The sequence below is a fragment of the Erpetoichthys calabaricus genome, chromosome 13 (genome assembly GCF_900747795.2).
Source record: "Erpetoichthys calabaricus chromosome 13, fErpCal1.3, whole genome shotgun sequence".
Classification (NCBI taxonomy): Eukaryota; Metazoa; Chordata; class Cladistia; order Polypteriformes; family Polypteridae; genus Erpetoichthys; species Erpetoichthys calabaricus.
Genome location: NC_041406.2, coordinates 65,271,684 through 65,284,882, shown reverse-complemented (window position 1 = coordinate 65,284,882; position 13,199 = coordinate 65,271,684). Strand labels below are relative to the sequence as shown.

Below are 13,199 nucleotides of genomic sequence, written 5' to 3'. Positions count from 1 at the left end.
TGTTTCTGCTTTTCTAATTAGTGTGTCTCGAGATACCCTAAGAAGCAGGAAGAAGTCAGACTACAGCCTTAATAAGGTGAATGCACCGATCTTGACGAACACTACCCTGAATGTAATCAGGCTTGTTGGTGAGTAAAGTGTTTTGTTCTTCGCCTAATATCAATGAAGGTATCTACGTCACATATAACATACTGTTTTTAATTTTTTTTTTTAAGTGGTATTATGTTTTATTGCTCATTGAAAAATTTTACAATGGACTTAAATTATTTACACTAATTTATGTAAGTTATTATCTTGTTACAATGTTTTTGTAAGTATTCAGACATGTTTATGAAAATTTGGAATGAGCACCCACTGTACACCTAAGGTATTTTTATTTTACGGAAACAATGTGTAAGATGAGTTATAGCTCCCAGGTCTGTCAATGCTTGGATTATTCAAAAATTTTTGTCAAATAGATTTTCTTATTTTTATTAGTAATTTTAAGCCTTTTTTTCTCAAAACAATGCTATTATTGACTTCTCATGATCAAACCTGTACAAATCACGGTATAAAGGTACACCAGTCATCAACTCCTGTATTATCTAAATCTATGTTGGGAGAGGTAGCAAAACACAAGCAGAAAGTAAATTCTTTTATTTGCAGATATTGGTTTTACTGAGGAAATGTAGGTTATTCTGATTAGTTAGTGGTGTTTTTAGTAGGCATTTAGATGAAAAAAGATATTTATAAGAGGTTTAAAGTGTTGTCTTATTCCATTCTGTGCACAGTTTCCATTATACAGTATTTGTGCACAACATTGTTTGAAGTTTTTTTGATTTATCCAGTATAGAAACAAAATATGTCATGTTAAAAATGAAGTTAATGTAATTGTTCTGTGCCGATATGAAACTCCTACTGTAATTTCAATACTTAATAACCACCAGGTATTCACAGAGGCAAAGAAGTGAAGATGTCATATCTGATTTAAATGACAGATAGAGATGAGTGTCATCTGCATAATTAGTCCATCAAAGCATTGCATAGCACAACACTTTGGAGAAAAAATCATAAGCAGTAATGAGAAAAGCTTCAGAACACCAAAACTTACTCATTTAAAAAACAATCACCTATTGTGGTATAGAGGCTTCTACTTTCAGTTAGGATATGTTACTTATCAAGTCTTATACTAAGGGTAATGGCACAGAAATAATGTTCTATGTAAAAATTATTGCATTTTGAAGGCAAAATTATTGCATTTATGGGGCATCGCCTCTGGCGCTGACGTCCGAGGTTCGATTCCCGAGAGGGAGTGCAGTGGAGTGTGTACGCCTGATGAGCCCATAATGAGGGCGAAACACGTGTCGCGTACTCTTTGCATTTATTTGACAGTAAACTATTTCAACCATTCTATGATCTGCTCCTCACAAACTGAGGGCACCGTGGCGGATGTTATCAGATTGCTGGCCAACCACAAGCGTTACCTGGTAGGTAACCACCCATACTATCAGATTGTGACACAGACTACGAATGCCGTGAATATATATATATATATATATATATATATATATATATATATATATATAGACATATATATAGACATATAAGACTGAATGCAGACAGTCTGGACAGACAAACATATAGACTGGCTGTTTACTGGTATTTAGAGTTCTACTTTATCTTGGCACTTATAAATAGTTTTATGAAAACCATGTCTTTATGGGTGATTTCCAATGGTTTGTGGAGTTGTTGCTTTATTGTTGTTCCAGGATCAAGTGTAGGATTCTTAATGTGTTGGAGTGCACTTGTTCTCTTTGTTGCATGATCCTTGTATATATTTTTGGGTGTATTCTTTGTTTGAGGGTGCTCATTTTTTCATCATTCTTTTTGTGCATAATTTTTTCACTTTTTTTTGAAGAAGACAGAGGAAGAAAAGGCTTTTTGTTTATTTTTGTTGGATTTTTTTCTCATCACTTTTTACTTTGGAGTCACTGCAATTGTCACTTTAATTATTGTATATAGCACCTGCACTTATTGTTCTTGTTTTTGTTATTGTTCTTGCATTGAACTGTATATAATTTCAAGACATTACTATAAATAGTTATTGGCATATCTGGAATAAACCAGAATGCTGTTTTTTGGCACAGTCATTATTGTCTGTGTCTCAGTTCTCTCATCCCCTCATCATTCGTTTACAGCTCCAGATGCCCGGAGTCTAAAACTGTGCAACGGGACCATTGCATGGGCCACCACAGATGGATAGAATATGGAATATGTTATTTTACAGATTGACCTGGCTCTCGGTTGAATCTTTTCCAGCCCTATATGAGGACACATTTTTCATATAATACTACTTCACAGTTCCAAAGATCCGGGTTCTAATTCTATACCTTACATAAACAAAATGCTCAGTTTCTTCCTCTTGTGAGGCATTTTGAAGTGTTTAAGCTTAGGTTTTGGAAATTTAATCCAGTGTTTCCATTTTTTGGGTTCTACTCAGGCTGAATCCTCCTAGTGGTAGCTGAGAGTAAGCTAAACTTGGTTAGCTTCTTCTAGGCTGGCCTGCCTTTATGGTCTCTTTGAAGGCCTTATTCTCTGCTTTTTGTCATGTTTGAGAGTCCATACCATAACAACATTACCCTTGGCACTATCCAAATTTTAAGGATCAAACTCTTAATGTATCTTTTTATTCCTGTAAAAGTTTATAAATAGTGATGCAAGTTGCATTGGATAAAAGTGTCTGCCAAGCAAATAAATGTAAATGTGTATTAAATGTTCAGTGTTACCTGTTATCTCTGTTACACTACCATCTACTTATTAGGCTGCCCCTGAAATTCATCAGCAGCAAAGCATCATTCCACTGCACACACAAACAGCTGAATTAAAAAGAAGCCCCCAACTTCCACAAAAAAAGTTAATTCATAGAGAGCACATTTTCCTTATGTTGTCGCTATGGTCAGACTTCACTCTCACTACCATGATAAGCAGTAATCCTGCTGCATATAAAAACATGCAAATGTTAGATTTGTTTGTCTGTTCCATCAGAGCTTGAAACAAATATTAATCTTTAAAGCTGCTCATAATAAGATCCTTAGAAGTGGCTATTTTTTACTTGTCTTGAGTAATGCAAGATGCATGCAACTACTGTAAATCCGTCCCTCCATTTTTATTACTCACATTTTAGGGTATGCCAGAGCAAAACTTCATAGCAGCTTTACTTTGTGTTTTATTTTTTTCTCAGGCAAATATATGCAAATGATGAATATCCTAAAACCAATTGCGTTTGATGTCATTCATTGTATGTCCCAGTTATTTGACTACTACCTGTATGCAGTCTACACATTCTTTGGCCGAAATGACATGGTAAGCAACATTTACGTTAAATATGTCAACAATAAAAAAAATGTGCATGTATAGTTTGAGTGTGTCTTATTAATTTTATACAAATAAGAAACTTCATTATTTTTTCAAGTGGTGTTATATTATCTTCTTAGTGGTTTTGGGGAGACAAAACTCAGTGCTTCCCAGATCAGGCTTTGCATGTTCATGGGATTTTATATTTCTGATATTTAAATCTGTAGAGTAGGCTTGAATGGTTAAGAAAGATGAGATCTACATTCATTAAAACATGATCATTTGCAATGCATGCTTGTAATACCTTTGTATAAAATTTACTGTGGTCTTTTTTCTCGAAATTAATGTTTAATATTTTAATTATTTAAAGAATAAAAAGCATACAAGAAAGCAGTGAAACATATTTATACTTAGAGCAGAAATTTAAAGTCTTCCAATACCCCCTATTTAAATATGATGCATTAAATCAGTATATAATTTAAAAATAGACTTCTGGATAATGTCTCATGAATAACTGTGATGTGACCATTTTAGATCTGGTTGTACCAAATACATTGAACCTTAGGGCTAGAATACTTTTCACATTTTTTTTTCTCTGACATCAACACTTAACCTTCCATTATAAAAGTAAGAGATTTCTTTTATTCAGTTAATTATAGAACATGCATAGTTTTAATGGATTTTTAGATTTGTTAAGTGTTAATGAATAAGTTCAAATAACCTCAGTTTTTTTCCTGCAAAACAACATCTGTAATTCCCTGCCTTTGGTATACGAGCATATGTAACAAAGTGTGGTTCTTTTAATATATTAACTAAATATAGAGATGGAATTTTAAGTTTCAGCTTTGTTGTTTGTTACTGTCTTTCCAGGTCTCTAGTACATATATAAGACCACCCCTTAAATTAACTTCAGTCCAGAGAAGCTGAAGACTCTCTCCAAGGTGTTTCTAGATTACCAAATATTTTCCCTTTTCAAAGAGAATGAGACAGGCAGCCCTGTGCAAAAACTTCCTTTCAGCAACCTCCACCTCAGTTATTGACTCAGTCTCAAAAGCCCTTGACCAAAACTGAGGATTGTTATGATTGTTACAAGCTTAAAAAGTGGATGCAGGCCTCAAAAGTATCTGAAACCAAACCTCCTTTCTTTGCAGGTCTGGTTACATAAATAGACCTCACCCCAGCAGCCTCTCTCAAACTCAAATGGCAGGCATCTGGCCTACACATGCCCAAATATGGAATTGATGCTTTAAAAAGTTCATTGTCCTAAAATGTCCAGAATAGAGGAAAGGGAAAAGGGAAAATATTAGTCCAGAGGATAAGCAAAAAAAAAAGTTCCTTATATTTAATATTCAAAAAAACAAAAATATTCAATACAGAAAAAAGAAGCAAAAAGCAAGCAATTACAATAATCAGCAAACCATTATCATTACCATATCTTCAAAGCAGGAGCCAATCTTCAGCTTCTCTTTAAGTACTAGCTAGGGCCAATACCCCAGCTACATAAATATGTGGCCCCACCTTCTTAGGTTTTACATACAAGACACAAGGAATATAACTAGAAGGACAAAGCACCACAAAAATTAATAGTAACTGGTGCGCAAACACCCCTCTGATGCTCAAGTAAAGGTGATTCATGTAGAATAAGCTGAACATTTGCATTTTAGCCACTTTTTTTTTTCATTTAGAAAAAATATTGGCCCACAGTGAACATATCACTGATGTAACCTGTGTAAGTAGTGCTGTTCAAGCAAACATTAATGTAAGAGTATAAAAAAACAGCATTTGCATATGGGCAGAAGTTGTCTTGACCTAAAGCTCAGAAGATGTCACTGCTGGAATTCTTTTTTCTCCACCATGGTGTGCAGCACAGTATTTTGCCATCATACTGATCAGTTTAATGTCAGGACCACAGTTCAGATAGTGCAGGCATTTGTCTGTCTTTGTGGCACATGGATTCTGTTTACTGTATCTGGCACTCAGCAGGTGACACTGTTGTTCTTCTTCAGGAGTTCCTCACTTAAGAGTCTCCAGCGTTTTCTTGTCGGGTGGCAGTGATTGCCGCCCTTGATCTTCTGCCATAACAGTATCTATCAGTCTCTTCTACAAGCATAAAGATCTTATAGCTGTGAACACCCAAGTACAGCTCAGTTTGTGAAGACATGTGTTTGTATTTGTTGCACTTGCATCCTGTATCCTGCACTTGATGGTCAGCAGATGCTGATGGTATTATTTTTAGTCTCCTTATGGTCAGCCTCTGCAAAGTGCCTGACCCTCACCATATGTTACTGCAGTGCTTTTCCATTCTGCCATGTCACCCTGTCGAAAATTTAGCCGGAAGAAAGACTTAACCCCAGATTCCTTTGCAATGCAATTTGCCATAAGAAAGACACAAACCCTGAGAACTATTACTACTTCTTCTTATGTAAGCAGCTTCTGTGATTTGCTTCAAACTCAGTGTGCAGCCAATGCCTGGGTTGTACTTCATCTTCTTCTTACCAAGTAAACGGTTTCTAAAATGTGCTTCATGCCCAGCAGACACTATTCTTCTTTTTCTTTGTGCCATGTCACCTTCTCCCTCCATTTGCCTATGCAGTTTGCCATAAGAAAGGTGCAAAGTCCAATAACTTTGTACCATTTTTAGTCAGCCAAATATTGTGATTCAAAAGTCTCAATCATGTCAAAAGCCTTTGACTTAAGACTAAGATCAAGCTAGTAGCCCCAGTGGTTTGCGAGTAATTGCATGACAGACACAACCTTTAGCATTTTACATATGTAGATTACTACCAGCAGAACCCGGTGTTTCCCGAGTAAGTAATTTTGAGGAAGAGGTATCTAAATTCTGTAAGTGTTGTTTCTTAAAGTGTATCCTCCCAGTGATAAATTAAATTATTTCAGGTCTCAAAATCTGAGAAAGGCACTGTCCTTAAAACTCACTGAAGTAAAATGGAACCCAAAAACCAAAGGTACCCACGGGGCCTAAAATTTGGGATCAAAAGTAATCGAGTGTCTCTTCCTGACAAAGTGGGATATGTGTTCAAAATTTTGTTGAGATGGGACCATAGGTGTGACATTATACAAAGAGCAAACACACACACACAGCTTTATATTGTTTATTAGATAAATGCCACATTTTCAGTTAACAAAATATAAAAATATTAATACAAATTAATAAAATCATACAAAAAGAAAGACAAAATCAACATTATTTACAAAACAGAATTTAAAAGAAAAAAATGTAATAAAACAGAAACCATACTTGAGCCAGGGATGAAGCCTTGGCAGAAACATAACAAGGACAGCACTTAATGTCTCCTCACCACTACCTTCTGTTCTCGGCAATGATCTGAGTTTTTGAGGTGTGCTAATTCTTATGCTAGCCAAGCCGTGGTTGATCATTATCCACTTCAGTGTGGCACTAAGAATCACATTCAGATAAAGTGAAGAGTACCACATCATCTGCAAAAAGCAAAGACGCAACATTCATGTTCTCAGGATATTCTTTTAGCCTCACTGATGTTCTTTTCATGAAATTAATGAACTGGAGGAAGACAAAATATACCACTGATGGAGGCCAATGCCAGTTTCAAACAAATGTGTCTTAATCCTAAGTAAATAAATATAACTGTCTTGGCCCCCAGAACTCAAACTCGGGTAGCAACTCCCACGTACCCTTTAAAAAATAGGGACCATCTTCTTAGTCTGCTAGTGTTAAGATACTGCCCTTGCCTTCTATGTATTATTAAAAAGTTATTTTAATAAAGACACTCCAACAATATCAAACTTAATTCGTTTCTGTAATTCACCTGTTCGAAAATATTGTCACAGGGGTGGAATCTAGACTCCTTCCCTGCAGTATGTGGTGTAAGGGACAATTTAGAGTTGCTAAATAAAATAGCCACCATGTGAGAAGTGTGAGAAAAAAACAGGGTACATAAAGAAAATCCACACAGACGTGTGTAAAATCGGACAGTACTTGGGCCTTCATTTCAAAGCATAACTTCTGTCACGAGTAACAGAAAGATGAATTAGGCAAACTGTGTCAAAAGACTGGATAAAAACCTACATGTCTCTGTCATAAACTAAAGCTGCATTGTGTTTTTCAAAAAGCACACAAATTTAAAGCACAGTTCTAGGGCATACCATTATTTGTTTTAATAAAATAAAACGATATATATTTTATATCAGAGAATAATTATATCAGAGTAGCCCATTCAGAATCTTGACCTTAATCTCATTGAAGGTTTATTGCAAAGTTTCAAAAGTCTTAAAGATCTGCAAGGAGGTATGGGAAATACTGCTTAAATGTGTTTTATAAATATACCAGAGACCTATTGAAAACTATTACTGTACAGCTAGAGGAATTTGTTCACCAAAGTACTGACCCAAGGAAATAATGATTTGTAATAGTTATTTTATTATTTACTACATTAAAAAAAAAAGTTCACAATGTTTGAACTTAAAATTAAAAAGGCTATAAAACTCTTAAATATGAAAAAGCATGAGTGCTTTATATAAAGCTAAGGACAGTTGAACAGCAAATTGTTTTGTGTTTTTTTTTCTTCTAAATAGCAGCATTCTGGTAAATATAAAGATATGTTGTAAAATGGATTTTATACGTCGAGCTGGGAAACATCAGAATGCTTAATGATATTTTTTACAACTTAATTCTTACTGATTGTACTGCCAGTGCAGACTAACTGAGCAAGTAGTAATAAGGAACCCCCATCAACCACCAACCAAAAACAAAGGAAGTAATTCCAGGAAAACATTTGTGAAATACATAATACTTTTTTATACATTGTCTAAACCAGCGATTCTCAACCTTTAAGTATTTGCGACCCGAGTTTTCATAACAGTTTTAATCGTGCACCCCTAACGTTTTTTTGAAAGGAGCCCACTAATACCAATTTGTTCTTTTTTAATTAATGATATATCATAGATGCATATTTTATTATACCTACTGTGGAAGATGACCCGGACACAGCACGGCGGACACATTCAAATCACCCAACACACATTTATTCAAGTGCTCCATATTTACAATTGTGCACAACAAACCCCAAAGTCCTGGCCAACCAACAATGCCTCACTTCTTCAGGCCGCCTCCTTGTCTCTCTTCCCAGACCTTGCCCTCTCTTCTCTCCTGACTCCAGCCCCTGAATGGAGAGAGGCGGCCCCTTTTATCCACACCTGGATGTGCTCCAGGTGCCTCCCGACAATCTTCCACCGGCACTCCCCAGTGTGGCGGAAGTGCCGGCTGTGCACCCGGAAACACTCCGGGTGTCCCTGATCGTCTTCCCCCCCAGCACTTCTGGGTGTGGCGGAAGTGCTGAGGTCCAGGGCTCCCAAGGCATAGCCGCTAGGGCGGTTGCTGCCACGTGGTCTGGGCGAGGCGTAAGCCCTCCTCCGGTCCTCCGGCGCGTCCTGGCCGGGTTGCCCCCCAAGCCACCTGCGACACTACTTAACTTTTATCAACATTTATCTAACTCTATATTTATTTTTCCAAGTATCAGAATGTAGTTTAAGTTAATTTGTTTTGATTTCAGTAGATGTATTTTTCATATTTTCATTTCTTGTTTTCTTTTTTTCACATCTTCGCGCCCCCCTTTTTGTTATTTCACACCCCCCCTAGACGGGCCCGCCCCACAGTTTGAGAACCACTGGTCTAAACCATGACACTGATAATGTGTTTTTCTGATTCCGTTATTTTCTCTACTGTATTTTTAACTCAATTTCCTCAATTTGTCTATGTTTATCAATTTATTAATGGTTGTCATCTGTTTAGTTTTCTGTGAATGGAGGACTCCTTGTACAGTGACATGTTTAGAAAAATAAAGGTTTTACGCAGCATGAAGCTTTGTTCCTGTTGAACATCTCAGATGCTTAGATAATGGTTTACTGAAATAGGATGAGGGCATGTGATTTCACAGAGTGCTAAAAGTCCATATTTCTTGTAAAATATTGTTGGTCACAGCACTTGAACTGTCCTAACATTTAATAAGTACAGACAGTCCTGCTACTAAATTCATCAAACTGAATTATGAAAAGAACAACATAGGGTACAATAGATTTTAATAAGCAAATATTAGGAGAATACGAATATATTATGTCCAGAGTAGAATGTGTTCCCTTTGGCAGCACGCAAATCAAAATATATGTCTGTTTTGCTCTTTGAACATATTTGCTACTAGCAAATAGGAAGCCATAGTGAAAGAAATTTAAATTGTAACATGCATTATTTAGTTGAAATAATGTGATCCCGTCATAATCCTAACCAATGTATTAAATAAAAAAGCTTGACAGCTAGCATGCAAAAATGTGTGCAGCCAAGAAAAAAAAAATCAACCATCCCTAAAAATATTTGTCAAAAATCACAGATTATTAGAAATTAGTAGTTAACTTGTTCGCATAAAATATGATCTGTCAGATAATTAAAGAACCTGATTGATAATAATGACACATTAAAAGAGCCATAACTGATATACTGACATACCTCTTAAAAACAACTTCCAAGATTGGAAGGACTTCATGTTTTAATTTTTACAATAAAAATTTCTTTAATAACAGTCTTGTTAATTTCATGACAGTCTGCATAGTTGATTATGCAGCTAAATGTCTTTGAGGGCTCTAAGTTTTTTATTCAGAGAGCAAAAGGCCACTTTCGCTTTTGTACATGTCAAAGATTTATAAATCAGCAATGATTAAATAAGTATGGACCACCAGCCCTTCACAAGGCACATGGATACACAAATCTACAGTACACTCTTTTGCTGTGTCCATTTAATGTCACATATTCAAAATAGTCTGATTTTTAGAGTTACTATGCTATTTGTTGAAGACAAGTAAGAGAATACATTTAAAAATACTTGATATCTCTTGCCTTATGTGTAATCTCATTATTTCTCCAACACCTTTCCCCAATAGGCTTGTGTTTCTCAATCTCTGGCACTTCCTGTCTCGCATTTAGTAGATTAGAATTTTTTTATATAGTAAATATCATGCCTAAGCTTGGCAGAGAGAGAGAATGAGCTCAGGGAGACGCATCGCTCCATTAAATGGTCAGCAATCCATTTTGTGATCTGCAGAGAAATAGCAAAATCACTTTGTAAAAGCTTTAATTTCTAATTTCATTTTAGGAATTTATCCAAAAGAATCACATTCTCAATACTCATTTACCAAAACAAATAATTAAACCATCTTGTAGAACATGCCATTCAGCCCAACAAAACTTGCCAATCCTATCCACCTAATTTAGATGCTGGTTATTTGAACACATGTACCTTTTCAGACATTTAGTTATGTTTGCTTCTGTGCAGGCAAAAAACTAACAAAACCTTCTAAGTTGAAAAAAGCTGTAAAACGTTGCACGGCCCATTAGCAACCAAAAAACAAAGCTTTTAGGAGCAAAAGATATATTTTAATTGACTCTCAGTCCTCTTGATATTGTACCACCACGCCTCTTAGTGGAAGCCTTTGATGTTTTGGGTCCATCTTTACTAACCATTATTAATGGTTCAATTAGTTAGGGGGTTGTGCCCTCATTTTTTAAAAATGCTGCAGTGCATCCCTGTCTAAAAAAAAGGCAGAAATGATCCTGGAGTTTTAGCCAGTTTTCGCCCTATTTACCAATTGCCATTTCTGGCTAAAATATTAGAAAGAATTACAGTCATATGAAAAAGTTTGGGAACCCCTCTTAATTCTTTGGATTTTTGTTTCTCATTGGTAGCAACTTCCCTATGATATATGACATGACTTATGGAAACAGTAGTATTTCAGCAGTGACATTTTTTATTGGATTAACAGAAAATATGCAATATTCATCATAACAAAATTAGACAGGTGCTTAAATTTGGGCTCCCCAACAGAGATATTACATCAATACTTAGTTGAGCCTCCTTTTGAAAATATCACAGCCTCTAGACACCTCCTATAGCCTTTGATGAGTGTCTGGATTCTGGATGGAGATATTTTTGACCATTCTTCCATACAAAATCTCTTCAGTTCAGTTAAATTTGGCGGCTGTCGAGCATGGACAGCCTGCTTCAAATCATCCCATAGATTTTCGATGATATTCCAGTCAGGGGACTGTGATGGCCACTTCAGAACATTGTACTTCTCCCTCTGCATGAATGCCTTTGTAGATTTCGAACTGTGTTTTGACATTGTCTTGTTGGAATATCCAACCCTTGCGTATCTTCAACTTTGTGACTGATGCTTGAACGTTATCCTGAAGAATTTGTTGATATTGGGTTGAATTCATCCGACCCTCGACTTTAACAAGGGCCCCAATCCCTGAACTAGCCACACAGCCCTTCAGTATGATAAAACTTCCACCAAATTTGACAGTAGGTAGCAGGTGTTTTTCTTGGAATGCGGTGTTCTTCTTCCTCCATGTAAAGTGCTTTTTGTTCTGACCAAATAACTAAATTTTTGTCTCATCAGTCCAAAGCACTTTGTTCCCAAATGAATCTGGCTTGTCTAAATGAGCATTTGCATACAACAAGCGACTCTTGTTTGTGGCGTGAGTGCAGAAAGGGCTTCTTTCTCATCACCCTGCCATACAGATGTTTTTTGTGCAAATTGCGCTGAATTGTAGAACGATGTACAGATACACCATCTGCAGCAAGATGTTCTTGCAGGTCTTTGGAGGTGATCTGTGGGTTGTCTGTAACCATTCTCACAATCCTGCGCATATGCCGCTCCTGTATTTTTCTTGGCCTGCCAGAACTGGGTTTAACAGCAACTGTGCCTGTGGCCTTCCATTTCCTGATTACATTCCTTATAGTTGAAACTGACAGTTTAAACCTCTGAGATAACTTTTTGTAGCCTTCCCCTAAACCACAGGTGTCGAACTCCAGTCCTCGAGGGCCACAGTGGCTACATGTTTTCATTCTAACCATCTTCTTCATTAGTGAGCTGTTTTTACTGATAATTAACTTCTTTTGCTTTAGTTTTAATTAACTTGACTCAGGCCCCTTAATTGTCTCTTTTTCCTTAATTAGTAGCCAAACAATAATGAGACATCAAACAAGCCACCATATGACCAGCTCACCTATGCCCATCACACAATATCTGAAAATAAATAAAGGTGAAGGTCTCAGTAAAGTTGATCTCTCAGGTCACCAAAACATTTTGAAAATGTTTTTAGAAAAAACAGAAAAATCAACAGATTTGGAAATGTCTGCTGTGGCAGAATGACAGCAGCAACAAGCCATGGAATTAAATAACGGGCTTAATTAACAGCAAGAATCAGCTTCTCATTAAGAGACTGTTCGGAGTGAAATTGGTTGGAGTTTGAAATCCTAGTTTAGCTGGTCATCTGTTGGCTCGCTTCACGTATCATTTCTGTTTGGCTGACTGAAGAAAGGAATCAATTCAAGGACTGATTCCTTAAAAACAGGGCTATTAAAATGAATGGAAAAGGAGTTAATTAGCAGTGAAAACTGTTCGCTGATTAGGAAAAGGGTTAGAATGAAAACCTGTAGCCACTGTGGCCCTCCAGGCCCGGAGTTCGACACCCCCGCCCTAAACCATGATACTGAACAATGTTTATTTTCAGATCTTTTGAGAGTTGCTTTGAGGATCCCATGCTGTCACTCTTAAGAGGAGAGTCAAAGGGAAGCACAACTTGCAATTTACCACCTTAAATACCTTTTCTCATGAATGGACACACCTGTCTATGAAGTTCAAGGCTTAATGAGCTAATCCAACCAATTTGGTGTTGCAAGTAATCGGTATTGAGCAGTTACGTGCATTCAAATCAGCAAAATTACAAGGGGACCCAAATATTTGCACACCCAGTTTTTCACATTTTGATTTAATTTCACACAACTAAATACTGCTTCTCTAAAAATCTTTGTTCGGAA

General features: G+C 36.5%; 1 protein-coding gene across 4 annotated transcripts in view; it reads left to right on the top strand.

Moving 5' to 3' along the window:
- vps50 (VPS50 EARP/GARPII complex subunit) overlaps positions 1 to 13,199 on the top strand; it is a 408,283-nt gene that overhangs the window by 269,239 nt on the left and 125,845 nt on the right. For all 4 annotated transcript variants that reach the window (XM_051936104.1, XM_051936105.1, XM_028817093.2 and 1 more), the window contains 2 exons: positions 22 to 128; positions 3,221 to 3,342. In XM_051936104.1, coding sequence (XP_051792064.1) covers positions 22 to 128; positions 3,221 to 3,342 — 229 coding nt within the window. The remainder of the gene's footprint in view (positions 1 to 21; positions 129 to 3,220; positions 3,343 to 13,199) is intronic.